At 44.6% G+C, this 26,074-nt stretch overlaps 2 protein-coding genes across 8 annotated transcripts in view; one reads left to right on the top strand and one right to left on the bottom strand.

Moving 5' to 3' along the window:
* ZNRF2 (zinc and ring finger 2) overlaps positions 1-13,701 on the top strand; it is a 56,604-nt gene extending 42,903 nt beyond the window's left edge. The window contains exons 3-5 of one of the 2 annotated variants that reach the window (XM_084511710.1): positions 5,545-5,650; positions 7,131-7,208; positions 8,409-13,701. In XM_084511710.1, the coding sequence (XP_084367836.1) occupies positions 5,545-5,650; positions 7,131-7,188 (164 nt within the window). In that variant the 3' untranslated portion in view covers positions 7,189-7,208; positions 8,409-13,701. Of the gene's footprint in view, positions 1-5,544; positions 5,651-7,130; positions 7,209-8,408 lie in introns of those variants that run through there. The other variant, XR_014690503.1, reaches the window with a different exon arrangement.
* The window catches only part of NOD1 (nucleotide binding oligomerization domain containing 1), a 30,010-nt gene continuing 12,342 nt past the window's right edge, over positions 8,407-26,074 (bottom strand). For 4 of the 6 annotated variants that reach the window (XM_084511703.1, XM_084511700.1, XM_084511702.1 and 1 more), the window contains 7 exons: positions 25,916-25,999; positions 24,393-24,476; positions 23,016-23,099; positions 21,774-21,857; positions 20,913-20,996; positions 19,358-19,441; positions 8,407-18,025 (listed from right to left, as the gene is read on the bottom strand). In XM_084511703.1, the coding sequence (XP_084367829.1) occupies positions 17,953-18,025; positions 19,358-19,441; positions 20,913-20,996; positions 21,774-21,857; positions 23,016-23,099; positions 24,393-24,476; positions 25,916-25,999 (577 nt within the window). In that variant the 3' untranslated portion in view covers positions 8,407-17,952. Of the gene's footprint in view, positions 18,026-19,357; positions 19,442-20,912; positions 20,997-21,773; positions 21,858-23,015; positions 23,100-24,392; positions 24,477-25,915; positions 26,000-26,074 lie in introns of those variants that run through there. The other 2 variants (XM_084511704.1, XR_014690502.1) reach the window with 2 other exon arrangements.

The following is a 26,074-nucleotide window of genomic DNA, read 5'->3' as shown; positions in this document are numbered from 1 at the left end:
TGAAGTTGTAGATAGATTTCCACTGTGGCCACTGAGGTAAGCTACTTCACCAAAGAACTGCTTCTCTCAGTGCACAAATACCTCTCCTGTTTTTTCTTTAGTTCACCTGCTTAGAATTGTATCGAGGTAGCCAGAAGTATATAAACTTTTTTGTGGGGGAATAGGACAAATAGAAATGATGTCTATCACTGCTATTCCTGTTTTCATCTTTATTCGATACAACGTGAAGATTTTTTCACTACCAGACACACCCGATCCTTATCTGACCCAACAGGAAACATCTAGTTATTTCTGAGAAGTGGCTTCTGAAGGCTGAGACTGTTGCACAAAAAAAATCTAAATGCAGTTCTTAAAATTTGGGCTGCAGCTGAGAAGCAATGAAACTTCTACAGCTGCTTCCCTCTAGGTGTTTGTGACGCAGGTGTCGCAAACTAGGTCGTATCCCACTGCAAATATTTTTCTTATGACTTCCTTCGTTGTGTGTGGTGCCTCGGTGCTACGCTCGTGTTTAAGGAGAGGGGAAAGCCAAAGACTGTAGGCAGTATTGGTGCAGGAAGCCTTTCATGATGGGTATTTATTCCTGTACAGATATCTCGGTCTTGGACCAGCGTTGAGAACATGAGAGGGAAAGGGAGAACAAGGATAACATTTGGACTTACTAACTACCACATGCTCAGCTTTCTGCTTCTGTAGATGTTGAAAACCACTTATGTGAGGCTCCAGTAAAAGCACTAGACTAACTAGACCAGACTAACAGTGTGTTAACCATATACACCTACTTGCTGGCTACCAAATGGTTCCCTGTGGAAAGTATAGGTTCAGCTGGGCTGCTTGTTTTTGTAAGTGGATGAGGAAATACTTTGGATCTTCCCAGAAGGCAATATTAGTAAAAGTGTAGAATAAATTCTGCAGTGTTAATGAATTAATGCCATTTGTGCAAAGGAATGTTGGATTCTAGATGCTTAGGGCTTGATGTAGTGCTTACCTTCATTTAAAAAAAAGCACACAAAAAAAAAAACGAGAAACCACTGAAAGAATTTTAGTGATCAGTAACAAAAATGAATGAATGTGTAACATATGGTAATATGCTGTTTATTGAAGTTTCATCAAGGTTTTTAAACCTCTTAAGGCTCTTATTTTGCCAGTTTTAGTGCTGCTAAGATACTGTTCAGAAGGTGTATTCCAAACAGTTTCAGTCACGTTCATGGTAGGGTGTGCTTTAGTGTTCTCCTCACTGTTAAGCTATCTGTGGTGGCAACTCCCACACAAATTTAAGATTATAAGTATTTGGAAAAAAAAAAGATATTTAAAAAATAATTTAAAAAAAAATTACTTAGATCAAAGGTCTTTCTAATTTGTGTTCCACTGAATGTTTAGAGAGAAACAACATACTGCAGCTGCAAGGTGCTATCTCCCCAAGTGCAGCCTTCATGATTTGACTGAGGGTTTCCTGAGTCTAGGGCTACCTCTATCTGCATTTCCAAAAGAGAAACAGAAAGCAGTAGCACACATTTAAATGATTTCATGCATGGGGCATGTATTGCATGTGCTTTTGCAGTCCTCAGTTTAAAGACAGGCTGTTTCATCACGGGCATTTCCAATAATTCTAACCACGGCTAAGCTGGTGGCTTTGGTAATTTTTAGATGTATTTTTCAAAAGTTCTAGCAAATATTTTTAATCAAATTTATATGCAAAGTTGCCAGGATCGTTGTATTTTAGATTACTGCCTATCTAGCTACAAGTGCTCAAGCGGAATAGAAATTATTTTTCAGTAAAGACAAAAGTATGATTCTGGAAGGAAAAATTACTGACAACCAAAAGTTAAAATACTTGTACTTTTAAGCAGGGATAGAGGAGAAAGAAGTATTTGAGCAGACACGGGAGGGAAATACTCTGCTCTTTTGCCAGATTTCATCTTTGACACCAGTCTCGGGCTTGTGAGTGCTTGTTGCAATAGCTGGGAAGGTGGAGGAGTGTTTACCTCCTGTTTGGTGCGAGGCAGATGGATGTGGGGGTGCGGTGAGTGTTTGTGTGTGTATGCATGTGTGGGCGAAATGGAAAAATGTGGCTTCTGCTCATTTCCTCTTCCCACTTCCATTTAGGTAATACACTGATATGAATGTTTTAACCATAACATCGGTGAGATCTCAAACTGTTCTTTTTTTTTTTTCTCCTTTCTCTTTTTTCTCTTTTCTCTTTTTTTCTCCTAAAAAAAAAAAAAAAAAAGGTAAAATGAATAGTATGCATCTGCTGAATCACTGCACTACAGGAAATTATGAAAACAACAAAATTGTTCAGACTGCAGTGGTTCTGTGTGAAATCGTGTACACATTTTTCCATAACAGAGGGCAGTGTGAAGCAAGTACAGAAGAAAGCCTGACTGGGTCCAGGTCAGACAGCTTATTTTTCCCCTCCTGTTGATCTGAGACTGGTGATCTGAATCGCATCAAATTGTGGAAATGGAGTCGGTCTAAAAGTGTGGCATGTCCTTCAACAACTTGGTTTTGGTTTTGTAGAGCGGTTGCATCAGTTTGGGCTCAGTTGGCGGGCAGTGCCAAGTTGCACTCGGGCATTCATAACAGTTGGGTATTTTGTGCCAGTTTCTTCAGTACTTACCTTTCCTCTGTCGTGACAGCCTGACAGGATTCACAAGGTGACACAAGAGGAGCAGAGTGCTTACTCGGTGGTGTTTAAGAGGAAGAAGACCATTGAAACCTATTAACAAAACCTTTCCCACCTACTCCAGCTGTGACAAAACCCTGCTGGGTTTCCGAAGCCACATTCAGTGTTCACACCAGCTCCTCCTGGCATGACTGGGACAAGCGTGGTGTGCACCCAACAGCAGCATCCCAGTGAGAAAGTCAGGGCTGAAGCCAGGGAGGGAGGCAAGGTGTTTGCCTGGGGCTTGCCCTGTAGGGCCAGGACTGGCAAGACGGAGACTAATGGCAACTGGGGAGAGTATGGGAAGACTGGAGGAAAGAAAAGGAGTCTCAGACACTTAGGCTGGTGGGAGATAAAAATGTTTGAATTGGCATCTCGCCCCGGTGCTAGCCAAAAGGTGCAGAGTCTTGTCAAAATGCTCAGCAGGAGGTCTGACCCACACGTTGTGAAGTCTGGGGAGCGCGTGATAAGCCAGACACGTACAATGGAGAGCGATGTTAAAAGCAGCTCACAGGAATGTTTTCCTTTATAAGTTGTATTATTACTGGACAGCGTTTTAATTTTTGTCATCAAAGCTTGTCTAAATGCTTCCCTCTTGAGAGCGCTGAGGAGAGGAGCCTGAGGATTAATTCACTGGAGGTGTCTTAGTGCCGTTTTGTTTTGGGCACCAATTGCTGATAAAGTAACTCTGGAAAAAATGATTTTTATTAAGTGAGCTCTGTGTATATGGTAAGTGTTTGAATTATTTATGGCACTTCTTCCTGTAACCCGGCTGTAGGAAGAGTAGATGTGCTTATATGACTTTTGGCAAAGTATTTGAACAAACAGGCAGTCTAAGAGGGTAGTGTCTGAGAGCCTCGGGCAAAGATTAATATCTCTGTATCAGGACAATACTGTCTGTACAGTCTTTGTCTCCTGCTGTCAGATGTTTTCACATCTTTTCATACAAAAAAAATAGTCAAGAAAGTATTTATCTGTAGCACCTTCTTCAGGGCAGGTTCTTAGTGCCAGGATTTTCTAACAACAGATGAGTTTTTAAGAGCTTTTGCATTGTTTTAAATTGCTTTTCTTCTTTGGTTCATGGATGCTTACAACTTCTGATAGAAAAAAAAGAAGCAATTTCTTAATGCCTACAGATAATGTTAACGTGTAAAATACATTTTTTTAAATTTTCTTCACTGTGGTATGTATGTATTATTTTTTGAGGGGGTATTTTTTCTTTATAACAGTTCACCTCATGTTAGATATTCTTCACATATCCCCATGAAGATGCCACACACGTGGCATTACACAGTATTTTTAGCATAACCAACAAATATAGCAGAGACCAAAACGAGTACCCTTTTAGAAACCTGAGCACCTGCAAGACAGCGTGCTGCGGTTCCTGGAGAAACAAGGCAGACCTGATTTCATGTGTCTTCATTTCACTTATTCTGGCGGTGATGGCTCTTTAGCTGTGTGCTTGTCATCTTCTGTCTGCTTGGAAAGTCACAGTGACAAATATTGGAGACACCGGAGAGCATACCTTAGAGCTGATGGTTTCTTGGTCGTGCCAGGGAATCAGAATCTCCACAAACCATCCCGTTAAGCTCTTTTTGGTTAAAAACAGGAAACTTTTCCCCAGAAGCTGCAGCAATTCAAACACAGGGCCCTTACTTTGCCAAGTGTGCGCTGTTCTGATCTGCCGGGGATTGCCTGGATGCTGCGTGGTCCCCTTTTGGTAACGGTGCACCACGTGAGGTTGCTTCTAACCAAGACTTTTAACCTGCCTCTGGCAAACCAGCCCTTACGTGACCTCCTGCCTTGTGTTGTGCTAAGGCTGCATTGTGCATCCCGCCTTCTGGCTGAGAGCAGCGTCCAAGAGAGAAGGTTTTTATTAAAAATATTTTCCCAGAAACTTCTGTTTGAACGCCAGCTCTCATGCATTCCTAGTAACTTACTTTTTCCTCATTTCTTTTGGGACTTGGTAATGCTGCAAGAAATGAGTATCGCCTGGAATTCAGGGTCTTCAGCACCGAGCTTTCCCTGATGGAAAGCTTTCATTCCTGTTGCCAGCAGTCAGCTAATTACACTGAGGAAAAGGTAGATGGGATGTAGTAGAACATGCTGATGTGATGTGAGAAGGAGGGGGTTGAAGGTGTGAAATAGGAGTACTGGAGAAGCTGGTAAAAGTTAGAGAAAGAAAGATATATAGAAGAGAGAAGAATGGGGTAGTAGAAGAAAGCAAATGACAGGCTGTGTTTAGAGGGAGGAAATTAATAAAATCTGTACCCAGTAAATTAGCTTTAGTGTCTAGCCTAGAGAAACATTATCTTTGAGCTTGGATTTAACTTCTGTGATGACAACTGAACATGGAGAGGAGGGGACAGCTGAGCAAAACCCACCCAGAATGAACCCTCAGAGCCCTGGAGGCACCAGGTGCCATCTGGGCGATGGTACCAACTTCTTCCAGTGCTGGCTCTTGGGGTCAGCAGCACAGCTTGTGTATGCAGCAGCTGTGGGGTTCAGAGCTCAGGTTTCCCAGCTCAGATCAGAGCAATCTGTGTGGATGTCCATCTGCTAAGAGAGTATAAATGCCAAAGGATTACTGGCTGTCAATGATAGCTACCCCTCTTCTCCATGTGGTTGTCTTCCTCCAGGACTTCTTTTTGAGCTACAGCTGTGTTTAGGCAAGAAACTGAATCATAACCATATTTTAAGCTGTTAAGATGTCTCCCACTAGGAATCTTCTGTTGCCTGGCATGTGTGAATGAACCTCACCTTGACAGGGCTTTCTGCAGGATAAGGATATCGTCTATAGTTGTCCTTGATAATATGAATAGAGAACACTTTGCTTGTTGTAGCCTGCTTTTTAACTGTTCAATCTTGTGCTCTTTCTTCAGAGGATGTGCTGAGTAAAGATACTGGGGAGTGTGCAATATGCCTGGAAGAGCTGCAGCAAGGAGATACTATAGCACGGCTGCCTTGCCTCTGCATATATCATAAAGGGCAAGTATTCAAGTATTCCTCACGGTGTAGATAGAATCCCAGAAGGTCACGTTTATGGGGTAACTTCACTATAACCTAATTGCCTTTTACGCTTCAAACAAGCAAAAAATGAACAACGACAACCCTAAAGATGAAGGTGGGAGAGGGAGTGCATTTTGAACCTGTTTCCTACTTACTGTCACAAATGCCTGTAACTATGGGAAGTAAGATGTCAATGAATGATGTAAGTAAGGCAGTAACCTTCAAATCATGAAGGTTGGAAAAGCCCTCCAAGATCACCTGGTCCAACCATCCCCCTACCACCAATGTCACCACTAAACCATGTCCCCGAGCACCACATCCAGCCTTGCCTTGAACACCCCCAGGGATGGTGACTCCACCACCTCCCTGGGCAACCCGTGCCTGACTGGTGGAAGCCCACAAGCCATCATCAGAGCCGTGTATGCGTTTCAGTAAAAAGCAAGAGGTTGAGGATGGGTATCCATTTCCAGATAGTCCCATGGGACACGTCAGTGACTCGCTGTGATCCCAGACACTCTTCTGCTCCCTGTGGTTTTCTGTGGGTTTCAGGCAAGGAAGGGCCTCATCTCTACAGGCACCACCTGACACAAAGCTGGCAGCAGCCCCAGGGAAGGTGCAGCAGGAGGTGTGACACCTCCTGCCCAGCTGAAGCTGACCTTCACCCACTTGTCATGGGAACGTACAAACTCCCCGCTACACACAGGGTGGGTTGGCTGCTGGGCCAACACAAACAGCCCAGCAGCATTGCCCTGTCTGTGCCAGGGAGAAGAGAACCAGCTGCCCGTGGCACTGTGATCCCGGGCTGAGTGTGAATAGTGGGACCCGTTCTGGGGACAGAGGAGTCCTGCCATGAGGTGGGCACCTCACCAAGACCTCCTAGCCATAGGCATCCTCCGCAGAATTAAGTCACAAATGCTTGCTCAAATGTTTTGTCAATGCAGTTCTGGACACCAAATTCGTAATTTCAAAAGGAAACGTCCATTTCCCACAAAATAAATAACTAGATAGATAGATAAAAGAAAGTTGGGTTTCTGGTTAAGTCTGAGCAATCCCAAAGTGATTAAAGAGTTTCTCGTTTTAGTTGACAAATTGAAAATGTTCAGGAAATTTGGAGAACTGAAACAAAAAAAAAAAAGTTTTGGATGGTTGACTAAATAATTGGTGAAATATTTCCGTAGCAGATTTTAACACTTAAGATATTTAACTATTCAACAGTGTTTAATATCCAAGCACACCTGTGGTTAAGGTTATTAAGTTTTCAAGGAACGTTTAAATATATTCCTTGTTTGTGAATGCATAGAGTGTGTACATGGATGTGTGTATATACATGTAATTGTGTTAATATAAAATTCTACTATTTGTGTAAATCATGAAATACCTATTAATACGCATTTATTACTGCTAAATATTACTGTGATATTCATGTCAATTGTTTTCATTTTTGTCTTGCATCCAACAGCTGCATAGATGAATGGTTTGAAGTAAATAGATCTTGCCCTGAGCATCCATCAGATTAAGAGAAGATTCATGTTTTTAGGTAATATTTCTTTTCAGACGTATACATTTCAACAACAAATATTTTGATTATCTGAAATAACTCTCGATGCTATTTTCTTAATTTGTCAATTTGCTACCGTGTCTCAGAACAGCAACATTAATCAGTAAGTAATGACGTATATTACGATATGTAAAAGGTTTCTGCATCCTTATATGGTGTAGTCTGAAATGGTGTATTTCATTTTTAGTACTGGAAAGTGGCAAGTCAGTGCCAATGAAGTTTTAACATTAACTTCTAAAGAGTATTTTTTCCATGGAAATGAAACAAGATCAAAATAATACAATCGTTTAATTTTGGATTGTTCCACAAGTACTGGCATTTATTTCTGATGGAAAGCTTTTGGAATCATAAAAGAAAAAAAAAAAAGTTGAAATTAGGTATTTTCAAAACCACTTTCATTTTAATGCATTCCAGAATGTTTTCTTTTTTTTTTTTTTAACAACAAAAAAAAAGTTAACATGTTCCCATCCGTCCCATCCCAGAGAGGTTCACATTTTTCCAGCTTATGTTTGGTGTTAATCATTTCAGATCTGCAATCAGTGTCAAAGGTTTAAAGGATAGGTTTATTCTTTCAGTTGACTAGTTCTAAATCTTTATCTTGCATTAAACTATTGCCCTCAAGCATTGCAAAACACCAACACTCATCATAATTCTTAAAGGAATGGATATCTGGAATTCTGGTTAGCAAGTTAAGGTTTGTTTTTGTTACTCTGCTAGAGATGTAGGGGGGGAAAAAGTTTGAAGACCTCATTGTTGGCATTTATCTGTTCACTTGTTTCACCTTGCTTCACAAGTCTGTGTTGCAGGTCACATTGCAGCACTACGATCATTGAAGGGGTAGCAGAGAAAACATGAGGGAAGATATCCTGCTACAGGGATGATTACTTTAACCTCAGGGCCTATGTTAGCCGAAATAAATAAACCCATTTCCTGTGTTGTCCCCAACAAATGAATGGTGAAAGAAGCCCACATACTGCTTATGAGCATGTTTGTCTCTTCACATGTTCATGGATGTGTAGTCTCACGTTAAACCCTTTCTTTTCACAGCAGAGATGGTGATAATTGGGGGTTTTAGGAAAAAGGGGAAGGAAAACACAGTGTTTGTGTTCATGCTGTTTCTGTGTGTTATATATTGAAGCAGCTGAAATGCTGATACTTTGTCTTCTGCTTTTTCAACAGCTGCTTCCACTGATCAGAAAACATCGGAGATCTGCGGTTCCCTTGCTGAACACAGCGTGCCTGGCTTGAGACTTAACTGTTCTTTGTGGCTGAAAGAGGCAAAGATGGACAGCGACATGGAAGAAGCATTGCAGACACCAGTAGTGCTCAGTATACCAAACACTCATGCAAAGGACACACAGGGATTTTGAAAATGCTGCACATTCTGTAACAATCTACTCCCCACAGACGTTATTGACACTCTTTTGTATTGAAGGCCAAAGTTCCTAATTTCAGCCCAACCTCTGGTTCTGTGAAGAAGCGGGTTATTGGACACGTTTCCTGCTGCCTCAAGTGGAAGCCGAGACGTTCGATACGTGCTCTCTGAGACCCTTGCAGGAGGGTGGCCCCATTCTCAAATGGGAACGTTTTCACCTTCTCGTTGGCTGAAGAAGAGTAAATGGCAAATTAAATGTAATCTAACAGTGTGACCTTATTTACTGAATTCACACCCTGTTTTATGTTCTTCACTTTTACAAGAACAGAAAACAAACTTCTCTGCATAGGAATACTATATTTCAAAATTTTGTAACTAAACCTTTGTCACAATGCAGTCCAAAGAGTAAAACTGGGACAGGTAACTAATTTATATTGATCAAGCTATAGGGATTGTTGAAATCTGCACATCGTATTGCTATTTAAGTAACTAAAACTTCTCTTTTACTGCTTGTGAGTAAAAACAAAACAAAAAAAAAAATGCAGCAAAGCAAAATCTTACAGCTATGCAACTTTTTTTTAAATAGGAAAAAAGAAGAATTACCAATTTTAAGTGCTGCCAGTTAAGGTAATTTGTTTAACGGGTATTTTTTTAAAAATGTTTCAGGTAATTATTTTATTGTACTACTCTCATCTCCAGGCTGCCTCCTGAGGTGGAAATGAATAACTACAAATGTGGGCACAGCAAGAATGTTGTTTTTTTAATAGGCATGGGTGAGATAACATCGAGGTGGGAATTGTGTTTAATTTTTAAAACACGTACGTGCAAGTTTTTCTTTGTTTCCTTGTTTGAATGTTTTATCTGATGGCAGGATTTGTAGTACTTTGCATCTAAACCATTGGTCTCTTCATGTGGAGGCTAGCATTTGACAGTGTGTTTTTTTGTTCTTTTTTTTTTTTTTTAAAGGCACCTGCATTTGTTTAATTTATTATTATTTTACTGTATTATATTAGAATAACCAGGGCTCCATGAAACACCGGTTGTCTCTGGGGGGTACACCAAGTAAAGTAAAACTGTGGTTAAGTATTAGTTCCCGTAAGGTATTACAGTTCAAAAAAAAAAAAAAAAAAAAGACAAAAAAAAAAAGACAAAAAACTGGAACAGATATCAGGGCTTAGAAGAGTACTTTTTATATCAAGAATTAATCCTAGTAGTATCTGAACTTCACAGTACAGGGAAGAGTTTATGAATATTTATTCCTGACAGCAGTTTTAGTGGGTTTCAGTAGCGAAAATAAATTGCACACTTCAAACGTTTTTCTTGTACATACATAATTCTGCTGTTCTTCTTCTGTTTAAATACATATTTCTCTCTGTTGCTACTGTGATTCATATCAAAAAGGGCAAAGAGCAGGAGCAACTGCTGCTATCCAGGAGAACGAGTGCAGTGCGTGTTACTCGGCTCTCCTGTCTCGCTTGCAGAGCAATTCTTTCCTGGATAACAGTTTTCCCTGGATGTTGCACTGTAAAATGCCATTGTTATGCTGCAAATCTAAAGGAGTCCAAACTAGATCATTTCCCTAATTGACGGTGCAGTTTCTACGTTTTTGGGCTTGCATCACTGGTTTCAGCTGAACCTGTAGCTGCGGGGCCCTGCTGTATTCTCTTTTCCAGTGGGAGCAGAGCCGTTTTGTCACAACTCCCAATCCTGTAGTCACACCACGTGTACAGTAGTTCCCTGTACAGATTCCCTTGTAGCCGAGAGTCATTGTGTCGCCTCGTCTTGTCACAGGGGCTGGGGGGTAGGAGGGGTTACAGCACCCGTAGTGCTCGAGCAGCGGCATTGCCTGCAGGCCCACTTTTCCAATGTTTTATATTCCCGCTGTTTTCCGTGAGGAGAGCTTCCTCATTCACGTTGATCTGATGTTTGCTGTTGGCTTCACGCCTACAGAAACTCACCTGTAATATGTAGAGCGGGTAGGTTAGCGTGTTGGTGTCCTGTGCTCCAAGGTCATAGATAGTCTTCGGCCGGGGGATTAGGTAGATAAATATTATAAACCTGTTTACAACTTCAGCTTGGTTTGGGTAGTTCATGTTTCTAGTTCATTCACTGCTGTTTTGGGCAGCTGGATTTCCTGCGTTTGGATGCAAGGAGGTGGTGCAAAGACCCCGCAGCTCTCGCTGCTGTCCCCTCGCGGTCGCGTCGACGCGGGGTGTTGCAGGCAGGAGCCGCAGTACTTTGCTTTGTTTGAGGAACTGATACGTGGCCAGCCTTAGATGCTGGTTTTGCATTGTTGATATTTCTAAATTCCTTCTGAAAGGCTACGGTAGGTTTTCTTCTCTTGAAACCTGTCATATAGACCGAGCCAAGAATGACCCTGGAAGCATGGGACCGATGCTTGGGTTTGAAAACACCTGTGGATATTCACCTTCATAAGCTTTCTGTCACCAGCTGCGTTGGCCAGTTGGAGGCAACCATGCTGTAGACGTAGCTGAAATAACAGGCAACACCTTCGTTTTAAAAACATCCTCACAGTGGTCCCGAGTCCTTGCCCTTCAGAAGGGGAAAACAAACACCGAACAAGTCCTGTGTCTCAGTCAAGGAACCCCACACCTGTCCACGAGAAGCAATAACTTTAAATCACGGTGCGATATGCTTCTTTGCCTGTAAATACATTGAGATTGCCAATCCTGTGCTGTTCCGGAGTATTTTCTGTCATCTGGCCTACATCTTCCCCAAGCACGTGAGGGTGTGAAATGATTCCCATACTCAGGGCTGCCACAAACATGCTGCTTGCCGCAAGGGGAAGAGTAGACTCGACGCTGTCTTGAAACGTGAGGTTTTTCTGAGCTCGTCCCATACCCGTGTTATCTTGAGCAGCAACTCGTGTTTGGAAGCTCCTAGCGGAGGTGGCTGTGATTTGGTTTGTAGGTACCTGCCCTCCGTACAATGCCAAGAGAGACGTGCTACTGGCGGCGCAGGGCTCTCTCTAATAACATTTTCCTTCGGAAGTAGTCAGTTGTTTTTCTTTCGACATGTTTTGTTAGGTGGTGAGTTCAGTGGGAAAAGGAAAAAAATAATAATAATAATATGAAGCACACTGCAAATTCATGGTATTTTATTTTTGGGAAGAAGAAAGCGTAAGACAGATGGTCTTATTTGTAATCAATTTAATTTTCATATTCCAGGGTAAGTGTACTGCAGTAAATTGAAACAGAAAATGTGTAAGTAATGTACAGAGATGTGGGTGGGTACTTGTGACCTTTCTTTTCTCTCCATGCTCCTCCCCCTTCGTGATGTAAAGGGGTTTTTATGACTTAAACAATCTCCAAAAGTGGGAAAGATCATTTTTAGTCAGCAATGTGGGTCTTTGTGCTGGTGTTTTTGGACCCACTGAGAGGCTCCCATACACCGGGGAATGCAGAAATGCCACCATGGGATCTTGCAGCTCACTCTGCCAGGGGAGGACTGTCTCAGTTCTCGATGAGTGTTATATTTGCTACTCCACTTTCCACCCCGCCAAGCCTAAAGGCCATTTTAGTGTAAATTTCTTCCCTTCTTCATAGCTGAAGGCGTGCTACGTTTTAGGGCCATATCCCCATTGGAAATCCTTTCTTTGGCACCAGCAAAATTAGTGTAAGCTCCTGTGGTTGAAAGAGGAGGGCTTGTTATGGGTTTTGCTACAAACCAGCCAAACATGTCTTTTTTTTCCCAGCATCATCAGCTTGTACCACTTAACCTTTTGTCACTCAATCTGTGAGAGAAACAGAGCTGTGTCCAGTGTTTGTTTCCTAAATGTAAAAGTAATGCGATGCTTCTCCAGTATAAATTGTTTCTAAAATCAAGTTGAGCATCGTTTAGCCAACTGGGGGGCAACAAAACAAAGTCTCGACTCTCTCCAGTTGCATTTGATTATCTTCCGAGCGCTGCCCAACCCACTGTAAAATGTTCTGGAAAGTAATTCCTTACTTAAATGCGTCAGAGCTGATGATGGGGCAAACCGTAAAACAACCTCGTTGTACATACAGCGTGTCCAGTTGCTGAAGGCTTGCTCAGATAAAGCGTTGTGGGAATAGCCTGCACCTGAAAAGGGTTGGACATGGCTCTGGCTTTGATCTAATAGGTTGCCAGTGTACAATAACTGGAAGGCAGCAAGCCAGCTAGCTGCCGATCCTTCTGGCAGCTTTTAATCTATTTATGTTTGTTTGAGAGACTTTTGCCCTTGAGTGTGCTTTGGCAAAGATTTTGCAACGATAAGTAGGATTTGCTCGATACTGGCAGAGTTTCAAATGTAAGTAACCCCATGTTGCAAGTACATAATCTGTTGCTGAATCCTGTTCCTCTTGTTTTTCCCTCAAATCTGCCCTGTTCATTGCTAATTTGTTACACGTAGCAGTAAAAACACTTCTCCACCTAACTGGTCACGAGCTCCCAGGGTGTGAAATGCTAGCAGGAAGAGACATCGGAGCACAATTCTGTGATCTTCCTGTACGCATTACGATGAAGCTGAAGTATTTGTTACTGCACAGTCAGAACGGATATTGCCAAAGTACTCCAACTTTCAAGGAAGAAAGGAGGCAGCTCAGCTGCCGGGGGGGCTGCTTTAAGGAATTGCTTCATTTTAAAAGCTGTGGTGATCCAGCATTCACCTTCTTACTTGACTTGAGAGTCCCCTTCTGGCTCTCCCTTACCCTTTGGCAGGCGTACTGCTGCTAGAGAGTGCAGGCTGTGTGCCCCCGTCCCTACGCCTCTCCCCACAGAGCGCGGTGCTGGCTCCTGGGACGCCACACGTACGTGCAGTGGTAATGGACAAGACGTCTTCCTTCATTACCCTGAGCAGAAATCGGAATGTAATTTGCGATGTCTCATGTAAAACGTGTTTGTATTTCTTTTCTTTTCTTTTTTTTTTTTTTTTTTTTTAATTGAGCAGTATGATTGCAAGTTGACTTAAGTTGTTCCGAGGTACTCTTTTTTCAATGGTCTGCCAGTACGTAATCATGAATGAAAATATTTTTTTATTGATTTTTTAGGTTGTCTGTTAACATTCCATTCGTGTAAAATATGTACAAATCTATGTAATAAATCTTTTGAAGCACAGTTTTCTTCACAACTTCCAGGTGATTTGGGTCGTGAGGTAGTGGATGAGGCACCACCACGGTGGGGCAGAGCTGCCGTACGTATGTCTGTGCTACAGACCAGACTGGAAATGGATGAGGAGAAATATGTAGACCCATCTAGAAGGCTCTCCTGCCTGTCTGAGACCCTGCAGGTGGGGATCTTGACCCTTGGGGCCAGAATTAAGGCTGTCAGAGCCCCTCTGCCCTTGTGAGGCTGCCCTCGTCCTGCTGGCTGCTGGCCTGCTGTTTGATGTCTCCTCCGGCGGTCGTTCACAGACATGGAGGCCTTCAAGGCCAGCCAGGTCTGGAGGTGGAAAATTCACCTGGGCAGCTTGAAAAACAACACAACTCAAAACCGACACAAACTCAAAAACAACACAACTCAAAACCGAAGGACTGGCTGTCCTTCATCGCTTTGCCGTGCCTGTCAGAGCAGCCGGGGTTGGATGTGGTTACCAGGGAACATGCTCCTATCTCTCGCTAGTGTAACTTCCTTTTTTTTTTCTTTTTTTTTTTCTCCTGATTGCTTTCTGGGAAGCCTGAATTCCTTCACTGCCCGTAATTTGTACGTTTTCCTCCTCCGTCTTGGGCACGTGAAATGGCAGCTGCGTTACGGGAGCAGTCGCTAATTAGGCAGCGCCGGGTTTGGCCTCGCCTCAGGAAAATCCGCTGGAAAGGAGTCCGTTTCGGTAGGTGCAGGATTTCGGGTGTGAGACGTGGATCTGCAGAGCCTGTTGGTATCGTGTTCCCCTCACGGCTCTGCTGTGAGCCGCTGTGCGTGTGTGGGGCCTGACGCGGGCAGGGACAGCGCTCACTTCTGGACCTGGTGTCCCTTGGAGCAGCAAGGGGAGCAAAACGCGTGGCCAAGGAGCAAAACGTGGCCAAGGAGCAAGGAGGGAGCAGGGAGGGTCTCCTTCAGCAGCTGGAGCTAAATGGGGACGTTGTTTTCTCTCCCCTGGGGTCCTCAGGGCCTCGTGCTCCTTCCAGGACTACCCCTGAGGAGCCATGTCCGTGCCTGAGGGGTGCGGGCCGGAGCCCTGCGCTCCTTCAGCAGCTCTGGTCATGGATCTGGCCCCGTGTCCAGAAAGGCGAGAGCACGGCATGACCCCGCTCACACCCAGACAACGGGCAGCCCTGGCAGCAGCCGAGCAGGACAGGGTTTTCCAGGCCTGGCTTAATAAAGCGCCTGTTTTCTGAGGGGGGATGAGGTCAGGGAGGCGTGGGGGCTGGGAGGAGGGGTTTGAGATAAATAAATAATTGTATGAAGCCCATCCTTGGTTGTCTCAAGATGACTCAGTCCTCAAGGCGAGAGAAGGGAGGGAGGAGGCAGATGTTAAAAGGAAGGGCCCTCAGCGGTGGGAGCTGCAGGTGCTTGGTGCCCCTCCAGGCTCAGCCCCCTGCGTTTTGAGCCACGCTGTGTGCCAGGCTCCTGCCCTGCTTTTCCTTTTCACCCTGGTTACAGATTTCTTTGTTTGAACAGGCGTTTAAATTTTAACCCAGGCGTCTATCTCCTCCCCTCCCTTCCTGGCTGATCCTTTAAGCAGGCTTCAAATGCTAGGAAAAGGAACAAAGTCTCTGTCTGCCCTGGACCAGCTCCATCCCCAACCAGAAAGTCCCACCACGGGTTTCCTCCCGTGCCCAGGGGAGACCCAGTGGCTTGTTAGGAGGAAAGCTCTTCAAAATTCACCCATGCCAGGATCCACATCTGCTAAATTCAGCATTAAAGAGCCTGACAAGTAGCAGGGGCATGAACACTTGATTTGCGCCAGTCCCCGAGCTCCAGGTCTGCGGCTCACGAGGCTTTCACCGCTGCTTACGTTGTGCCTCCTGTGTGCAGGCTGAAGCCCAGGCCAAGTGTCTGCTTGACACGGCTTCAGCACGGCCAAAGAACTTGCAGCAGCCTGGTGGGGTTCTTTAAAAAGCTGTTTATTATCACAGCAGATGAGTAGAAAAAAATGTAACGCTGCATACAGAGAACGTCTTCGCAAATTACAAGCAAGTCTTAAAAAGGTTACAGCGGTGTCTGTCTCCCAGTAAACATGGCTTTTGCTGCAGACCACTAAGGTGCTGATCAAAAGCTCTCTGCAAGTAGCCTGGTGAGACTACAAAGAAAGAAATGGAGCCCACGGTGCTGTGCCAACAAAGTAGGACACTCGGGCCACCCCATGAGCAGTTTCACCAGCCCCAGCATCCCGAAGCTGTGACGTGACTTGGGAGCGGGGTGCAGGGAAACCCCTCAGAGCCAGACCCAGCTGGACCCAGACCTGCGGGCCAGCCCAGAAGAGCTCTTGCAACCTGAAATCTTCCCTGACACCAGGGGGTATGACTGGCACGGGAAACGAGCAAATAATTCAATGATTGGAGCAACCTGGAAGCAACACGGGCAAGTGAGGGCTCTGGGGAAGGCCCTTCTCACCCCAGTGTCTCCTCCCTTCACAAGGTAAACCACGAGCAAGATTTTGACGAGGCACACGGGTGTCTGATTTGTTGAAGTGGCTGAGAAAGCTTTAAAGGCCTTGTTTTGGCAGATGTTTTTGCAACTGAAATCCAGCTCGTATGTAACTGTGCCCTTTTGCTTCAGTAAACAAATGGCTCAGGTGCGGAAATCATTCACTGGCTTTCCTCTGGCACAGTCTGAAAGCTTCGTCTGCCTGTCTCCCTGTAAAAAATCAGTGCTGATAGCACGGGCAGGGAGGAAAAGTCACTGAAAAATAATTACTGGGTTGTTATTAATCTTTTTTTTTTTTTTTTAAATGCTGAATTGTTGAAAAGCTTTATGAGTGTCGTAAAATGTGTTAGAGAGCTGGAAAGAGCAGACAGAACTGAGGACTGGTAAAGGTGTGCTACCAAGCAGGAAAAGGAGAAAACCTACAGAGAAAGCCTTCTTTTGGTTAGTCAAGAAGTTTTGTGGCTTATTCAGCAACTGGAGGAACATTTCTCAAAATTTTAGGGGGGGCAACAGCATGGCAGAAAGAAGGAAGCTGGATCATGCTTCTCCATTTTCCGCTCTTTGTATGCAGCGTAAGGTAGAACTTGAGATTCCCCTTATGAAGAATGCCTAATTTGCACCAAAAATAAATATCAAGCACCCTGCTTCTCTGTAAACTGGTTTTGTTTAAGGCTTTCTAAAGTAACATTCTCTAAATGGTAATTATTTTGGAAGGGGGTAGTGTTTTCTTGCTGGTCCTTATCATCGCTACGAGCACCTCGCCTCGTGCTTTGCACTAGTTGAAGCATAGGATAGAAGGTTTCCCAGCAACTCTCAGTGCTTTTTTGTGCTTACACGTTGCTGGGAGAAGGGATTTCCACTTGACGCACTTGGTTTTCAATTGTCCCTTCACCCCCCCGAAGCGAGGCAACGTCATATTGGTGTATTGCCACCAGCACAGTGTCTAGGCCAAGAGCCAAGGCAATGAACAGGCTGCTAATTAATTTTTCACATTTATCTCCAGCCCCTCTCCCCAGAACAAACACTGTGAAAGCAGGAGGTGGCAGTATCTGTGCAGCCCTCAGGAGATCTTATGCAGAAGTGTTTTACTGCCAGTGTTATGATGCTACAGTGATGGTAGGAAGGTTTTCTGCTTCTGTAAAAGAACACGTATTGGTTTCAATATGGAAAAAAAAAAGATTATTGAAGGTAATCTGAATCTCACGTTTATCAAAACACGGTGTCTACGACCACTGTTTTCCAGTGGGAAAATGAAAGCCTCGTTTCTAGGCAGGAGAAAAGGATTCATGTGGATAACTTCAGTACCACACAACTCTTACAGCCAGCTTATGTTTCCAGTAAGACCATTGTTTGCAGCTATGAAGCAGATAATACTGTCAGCTTGTGGAGCCTGGGCATCCTGCACCCCTTCTCGTGTACGCGTGCATATAAATAAGTTAGAGATTATTTACATCAGTGTACAGAATAGATCTGAACCCAGTTACCCAAATCCATCTAGCTGCTCCCGGATTTGGCCTGTTAGCACTTTGTGTTTCATCTTCAAAGCACCACACGGACATGAATTATTTACCAAGGCAACTTCCCACTCACCGAAAGGATTAAGAATAGCGAGCAGGGTACGGGATGGAGCCGAGGGAGGGCAGCTTGTTCATAAAAACGCAGCTACTCGTGTCTCTCTCTCCTGCCACGAGTACTGCTGGTTTATGCCTTTATAAACTCTGCAGTCCAAGTGTAGGAGCAGTCTTTGTAACACGAAGCTCGTCGAAATGGCAAAGTCCTCACTCAGAAGCAAATGATCCGCTCTTCGTTTTCAAAAGCTTTGGCTTCTTCTTGGCTTATCAGGTTCCCGTTCAAGCTGTTGAAGAGGGAAAATAAAAGGGATGTGAAAGAGAGGCAGTGATTGTGCCCCTCTTCTGTTTTTCCAAGGTTTTGGAGCAGAGATCAGAACTCGGCAGTGCCGTGTGCTTCCCAAGGGTGTGCGTGTGGGAGCAGCCTCCAAAGGCTGACTGCATCTTGCTGCTCCCACTGCGCATACAAGGAGCGAGGAAACTTCTTCAGAAAGAAAAACAGACCACCTGAATTCATCTTCACAGCCTTTTGTGTCTTCCACGACAGCGAAGGAAGAAAACCCGTAAGTACTCAGACATTATTAATCTGAAATGACTTAGGGGAAAATTTTCCAATCTGGCTACGCTGATATTTACGCCCCTGAAAAAAAGCAGCCTGCTAAGTGCAGCTTTCAGAAACGATGGATACCATTAAGCCACTGAGATTCATGGAAATATCAGGGCTAACAAACACCTCTCAAAATCCAGGCAAGAATCAAAAGACAGACTCTGGTTTGAAAATGCAGAATGACTCAAGCGGGAATTGAGGCCTCCTTTGTAGATGACAGCTGATGCTGGCCTTTGAAAAAATAAAAATAAAAAGCATCTTTTCCACATCTCCGGGGAAGCCACTAGTCAGATAGTGAGTCATTGTCTTTCCAAGCAAGAATCCAGTGTCCTTTCACTAAAACAAATATGTATTTTTAAAAATACATTTCAGGTTCGATAATATGGGAGCAGCAGTGCTAAAACCAGCACCACTCTATTGACTCCCGAGCTCCCTGAGGTGAGGGAAGGAATGTGGTATTTGGCTTTGTGCCTTATAATGCACACGCGTGACTGGGTGATGCCTACCTAATCTAAAACAAGCAAATCTTACACAAAAAGTTAATCTCCTTGTAGCTTAGCACTTTTCAGGTGTCTGGAGCACTGCCCGAAGAAAAATCCTAGCACAAGTTGTATGAAGCAAATTAGTAATGCTAATTAAATGTAACCATCTCCTGCGCGTTGGGATTTAACTCCTGAGGAGCATGAACACGTTAAGAAGTTTGAAAAAAAAAAGTCATGAAAAGCAAACTTGTCTAGAAATTTAGACCCTAAGTCTGCAAACACATGCATTCGGTGAGTCGGTGATACAGACAGATAGGAACTCCCAAAACTTCTTGACATTCCTAACACGCAGGGAAGTGTTTCAGTGACAGAGGCTTTTTACCTCTGTGAAACCTGCAGCTGGATCTGCAGCCCCTGCCTCACATAAACTTGATTTTTAAAAATTTTTTAAGGCTGGAAAGTGAATGCCAGATGTGTTTTTGAAGGGAAAGAAAGTTTACAAAGTGAGCCTTTGAGGAGAGGATCTTTACCAGACTTCTTTAATCGCCGTGTTCTCCTTGAGAGCTTCACTGAGGTACTTCACCCCTCTGGCTGTAATTTGATTCTGGATAAGCCTAAAAAGAAAGCGCTTCATGTCAAACTCACATGCAAACCATTTCACAGCACACGCAGAGCCTAAGCTCAGCTTGACATCACGGAGCAGGGTTGTCAGTCTTGCCACAGGCAGACGGCTGCAATTTCCATCCAGGATGGTGCCCAGTGCTGCTCAAATGCCCCACAGGTGCACTTTCAGAACCAGAGCCCGAAGCATCAATCCCTTCCTTTTAAGCCTGCACGTGGCTGCGCTCTGTGTGGACCAGCAAGATCTTAACAAGTTGCATTTTGCTCACTTATGAGTATAAAACTACTCATCATCCTGTCCTAATTCCCTACTCACCTTTCGGTCTATCGTGGTGTGCCCCATGGCTGTACCACTTCACGTGGCTACCTGAATGAATCCCACAAGATTCATGAGGCTGAAAATCAGAAGGAAATGAAGGATCTTGTAGGGATGGAGGGAAGGAAGGAAGCAGGAGATATCCATTGACATAACCAATCAGGCAGGAGATAAATTTGCCTACAAGCAGAAACCCTCTGACAACACTGAGCTTTGGGAAGTTTTCTCATGACTCAAACCGAACCATCCAGTGAAGCATATCTGCAGCTGTGCGCCAAGAAATCCAGCCCTTCCCACCCCTCTTTCATTTTCGGGGTGCTGGGCAGCAGGACTTGCACTGCTTTCACAACAGGCTGCAAGCACTCAGCCCCTCCGACAATCAGCACGCTTCCTAAGGGGCACAAACCAAGATTAATACAGGGAATGCTGAAGGGTGCTTAGCGAAGATTTTATGTAAGTCTGCAAAGGGACTCTGTTTATTACATTTTCTTGGCCACTTGGGATGAACAGATGGCTGTTTGTTTCACAGCCCACATCTGCCCAACCCCATTCATGGAGAAATTCCTGTGAACCTCTGGATTAGGACAGCCAGTGCTGTGTTTTCTTAGAAGCTTAACAAGTCCCTTTGCGATTGCTAGAAACCATAACCTCTGCTTTCCTGGAGGTTTGTGTCTCGTGGTTGAGTGTCTTGCCTCAGTGACAGAGCCTACAAGAAAACATCAGGCAAACGGGAGGTGTAAATGGCTGTCAGGTAGCTTCTTGGTGGAGGAGTCAGAGTTGAGCTTGCTACTTTGACAGTGCTGACAAAATAGCAAGAATTATAACAATGTTATTTGATTCTAGCTGTCTGCTTGTAGATTTCTGAAACTTATGTTGGAGGCCAGTGATGCTCTGCTAAAGAGAAACGAAATCAGCTGGTGGTTCGAAAGTTACCAGGACACACAAATAGCTTCAATTTTTCCCTGTAGGAAAGTAGTTTCTAGATGCTAGACACAGCTTTATTAGCTTTCTATTAAAACTGTCTACAAGCAGTCAGCTGCATCCAGACCATGCACAGAAAGCTTTACTGTGACCTACATAGACTTGGAAGGTGAAGCTTTAATGCGGTGACTGCCAAAGAGCCTGTGCCTCTGTGGAATGTAACTCACCATAAGTGCACCAGTTTCTTGTTGACCTTCAGCATCTCTGCAAAACTCATTGCTGCCTCATCATCCAGCTCATTTTTTGTCAGCCTAAGTGGGAGAGAAAACGTTCACTTCAGATGTTATTGTTATTTTTCATCCCCCTGCTTTTCCAGCTCGTCTGAGGCTTAGCTTTGGACAGCCAAAGGGGCGTGTGCTGTTCCTGCCCTGAGCAATTTCTAAAGTCTGGACCACAGACATGCTGAAGAGAAGCCCTGGGGTAAAAGGGACAAGAATATTAGGGATCTTCACTTCTCGGAGCAATGATCTATCTAATGCTATTCTCTCATGATGTTAAGGTGAATACAAAGTACGTGAGCTCTGGTGGAAAAAGGTGGAGAGGTAGAGACAGCACTGATGAGGTGCAAAACCTGTGAGGATGAAGAAGTGAGAGAAAATGGGGAAGGAAAGGTGGAGGGAGTAGAAATAAGCACAGACCAGAACTGCAGGTAGCCACAAGGGGAACTGAGAAGTCCAAACTCAATACTGGGCATGACAAAACCAGAGGCAGATGGGTTAAATCACTGCTTTCAGGCAGCAGTCTGCAGAGACACTAATAGGAGACTTCTTATCCCATAAGGCAAAACCCAACCAACCTTTCTAAAGTTAACAGGTGACATAAAGAACTCAGCATGCACATGGGAAGTGTGGCAGTGCTCCTCCAAGCAGGAAAGCTGCTCCTCATGTCCACGCTCTTCCAAAGGGTAGCAAGATACAGGGGATGGGAGAAGGGAGAGCAGGAGGCGCAGATGGGATCGGAAGAAGTAAAACTAGGCTGTGGCTTTCTCTGGAGAAGGAAGAGGAGAAGCAGAGCACGCTGTTGCTCACCAGAAGATTTTCACGGAGTCGTTGTGCTGCATGGCTTCAGCAATACTTTTGCCTCCCTCTGACGTGATGCCGTTGAACGCGAGACTGTGAAGCAAACAGACACAAAGGCTTCAGAACCAGCCAGCATTACCCAACCCTGCCGCTGCCAAACACTAATGAGTATCCTGGCGTGGTGTGTTTTGACTCCTAAACCCAATACCTGCTGTTGTGCAGGGAGAGAGGAGCTTGTAAATGCATGCTTTCCATTACAAACCACAAACATTTCTGAGTCTGCCCTTCCTTCTTTGAATAGACGTCGGCAACATCATCCGGTTAAAACTTACGCTTCAGGCTTTGAGGGTTCAAAAAGCATTTCCAGCCTCAGAAGCTAGGCCAGAGCTTGAAAATAGCGCAAGGCCTCGGAAAAAAAAAAAAAGAAAAAAAAGGCAGAAAGGGGATGAAACGGGGCAATGGCACAAATATGTGCTAGCATGAGCCCCTGCTAACTTCTGCTGAGACTGTGTACTCTCAGTCCCTCATGACTGGGCCTAAAAATGGCAAATGTGCTGACGTGAGCTGATGTAGCAGGCACCATCTTCTCTTAACCTTTGCATCAAGCTACCACAGTGAGCTGGTGCTAGCTGTGCATTCAAATCATGAACCACGATGAAGCAGTGGGAGATAAGAAGGGAGCCCCAGTGCAAGGACGCTGCAGAGCAGCAGATTCACCCTGCACAGGTGCCAGCAAAGCCTGGCTGTGGCTTGCAGTTACCCCTCCTTATTTTTGCAGGCACATTCAGCAGCATATTTGTTCCTGTCCGAGCATCCCAGGTGTAGCCCAGCTCTGATTCAGGCTCAAACTGTTTGCTTTCAAGTCTGATGCACCTGGCTGGATTCTGCAATGAGGGGGAGATGGCTATTTCAGACAGCTTTTAAGTTTAAATGTATCTAGGTCACTGCACCTGCTCGGCTTTGAATTTTTTAAGGCCAGCTATAAGCTGGCAGAAAGGAGGACAGGCCACCAGCTCCGAGATCCCTGGATCTGAAGTGGCAGCAGCAAGCTCTCAGGAGATCCCCAAACTCCCCGAGCGCTGCATTTGGGAAGAAACCGGTGCCGTGTGCCACCTTGTGGGGAAACCAAGAAGCCTCATGTGTTTCCTCGCAGAGAGGCCAGTGGAAATGGGAGACAAATAGCAAGGATCACCAACGCTTCCAAGCGTGGTGGGAGAGCCAGCGCTGCGTCGAGCTGGGCTGGGGATTTACCTCACGTTTGTTAAGGTGGGGTGGTTCCTCAGGGCCTCTGCAAACGCCTTGGCGCCTTCGTCTCCGACGTGATTACCCCACATGCTGGTGAAGACAGGAAACCAGGAGAAATCAGGCGTGTTGCCCTGCTGCCCCTCAGCATCACGTTCTCTCCATTTCTCTCCCTCTCCCTCCCCCTACCACCACCTCCCAGGCTTTGAGGCTTGCAAGAAAGCTGGCACGAGCCATCCCCACCGAGCCGGGCATGTTCCACTCCCTGCACACCACGCCATCAGCCTCTCTGACTCACCAGTTCCCTCAGGCCACAGCGCAGGAGACAGCCTGCTGCAGTGCCAATGCTTTTGGGATCAGCTTGCTGTGCTGGGCAAACCCTCCGCAGCCCTGTACCCTTGTGGGGTCAAGGAGTTTTGTGATCTGTGCAGCGAGCTGCTGTGACACGTAGACAAAGCCCTAAATCCTCAGCATTTGCTGTAGGTCCCCCTGCTGCAGTTTTCCTTTACCTGTGGGGCACGGACTGGGTGTAACACAGCTCAAAGTAACGTGGCAAAAGCTGCACAGCTCTGATCGACGTTCAGCAGCAATATCTGGTCAAATCCTTGCCACACAGACCGAGGGCTTTGACAATTCACCGGGTATTCTCAGGCTTGAAAGAGCCTCTGCTGAGTTACAATGTTTTTTTCACAGATCTCATGTCTTGATGACTCAGAGCTACACTCAGCTTGATGGGTAATTAGCTGGCAGCTCTTAAAATCAATCGAATTTTGTGGTATCTACACACAGCCACTTCCAGTAAGTTCCCTAGAATTTCCTTCTCAAAAATAAAGCCCGAAATCTGATTGTTCAAACCTGACTTTCACATTTGTTACGGTGGCCAAACAAAAGTTTTAATTCCATGTATTTGAGTATTAGATCCTAAGAAGAACATTTTCCTGCAGAGTGAAAAGAAAAACTGAGATTTTCCAGAGGGAAAAAATCAACCCCTCAAGTCTAGCATCTCTCCTAAGAGGACAGGGATCAAAGGTTTAGAGGACATTAAGACCTCTCTCCAGTAACAGGAGGCTCTCCAGTCCAGGACAGAAGGATGAGGAGGAGTTCCTTTTTATTCTCAGAGCTCACAAATTTATCAGGACTTGGCACAGAGTGTTTGACAACCTTAACCTTGACACTCAATAACTAGGTACATCGCCAATAGTCATAAAACCATTTTTTTTAAAGAGAAAATGTGGCTGTGCTTCTGCACCAGTTTGGTCTGCAGCTGGAGGGAGACAGGAAATGGGAGAAGGAGGGAAGGTAAGAATGAAAGAAGAAATCCTAAGGGATTTATGAACACCTTGCCAAGACCAAGCCCTGAGCATTCCTCCTAAGCACTGAACTTACCCAATTTCAAACATTGTCTTGCTCTTCTGGATGGCCTGGGCGAGGCACTTCCCTCCTTCGCTAGTTATTTTGTTTGCTCCTATTCTGCACAAAACACGTGAATTGATGAGGTACCTCGCTGACAACACTACAGCTGTCAGAACACCAGCTCATGAAGCAATACAAGCATTTAAGGCTAATTAACTCTGGAGGCTAGTTACAGTTATCAAAGATTAACCCGGAGTAAAAAATCCTGCAGGCATTTGACCTTCGATTAAAGGAAGACATATTTTGTGTGTTGGCCCTCCTAATATGACATATTTCTGGGTAGAGCCTTAATTTTGGTGCTCCGTGTGTCAGAAACGAGGCTTAGGAACTGGTCCCCAAGACAAGGCTCCCTGCCTGGTTTTTAATCTAACTCATAGCATCAATTGTTGCTGCAGAGTACATGAATTACATGCAGCACGATGCCAGCGGGAGCAGAGCAGTTCTTGGTAGTGTAGCTCGAGAGAAGACTAATAATTTTAGGTTTTTCTGTTCCGAGCACAGGCTACAGGTGGTGGCACAGGCCAGTCCAGCACTGGTCAGTGGCTGGTGCTGCTGGAACACCTTTTCTTTTCTTGGCTTGTGTGGGAGCATCACATGGCTGCAGTTCAAGAAAGAGGCAAGTCTCGATTGTATGCACATTGCTGTAAAGAGCAAACCAACCCCCCAAACCCCTTGAGCCACTGAATTTACATAAATGAAAACTGGTTTGGCTGACTGACTTCAGGCACACGAATATGCATTCTATCCCAAAACAAACTCTGGGATTACTAGGTAGCCTGACAGAAACTGTCTTCCAACAGGTTTTTTTGGTGGAAGTGAGAAGACGAAATAAACAAATCACTCTGTTAGAGCAGTGAAAAAAACTGGAGAGCTCTTGGCCTTCAAAAATCTGCAAGTGTTTCAAGTGGGAAGTATGTGGCTTGTGTGGGGTTTCATAGCCAGTTAGTGGCAGAACAAAGCCTAGAACCCAACAACCGCTGGCTGTGGGTTGCTGCCTTCATACCAGCAGCTGGCATTGCTGTAAGTACCTCTATTTTCTGCTGCGGTCATAATTAAACCATTGGTTAATGGTTTACCTTTATGTCAAATCAGTGCTGTGCATGGCCAGACAGTTATGTGGAGAAGTTCCAGGAATTAAAGGGAACAACTTCCCAAGTGAATTTGGGTAATTCCAGCATTGAGGTATGACTCCAAAGGCCCATAAGAGGCTGGGTATAAAGAAGCCTGGTGCTAAATGCAGGTGAATTCACCCATTGCAAGGGCCAGCAAGGTTTGTGCACCTCACTCAAGTGTTCAAACTGGATTTAAGTAAAAAGTTTCACCTGCTGCCACTCACTGCTAGACTACTGTAAAAAAAAAATATATAAATGCAACCAAAATTATATTTTACTTGCAACAGGATTTTTGCCTTTTTTCACTCTACCTCCCTTTTCAAGTTGCTTTACCTTAATTATGATGCTGTACAAGTATAAAGGGAAAAAAAAAGCCCCACTTACTTAACATATTCAAGGCTTGAGCACTCCTCAATGAGTTTCGCAACATATTTGGCTCCAACATCAGTGATTTGATTGTTGTATAAGCTTAAAGAAAAATCACATTGGCAAAAATGGGTTATTCCTGCTGTTACTTCAATATTTACAACCTGCATGTTTTAT

This window comes from Aythya ferina (assembly GCF_964211825.1).
Source record: "Aythya ferina genome assembly, chromosome: 2".
Classification (NCBI taxonomy): Eukaryota; Metazoa; Chordata; class Aves; order Anseriformes; family Anatidae; genus Aythya; species Aythya ferina.
The sequence above is the reverse complement of the archived record's forward strand: the minus strand, read 5'-3'. Positions and strand labels throughout refer to the sequence as shown.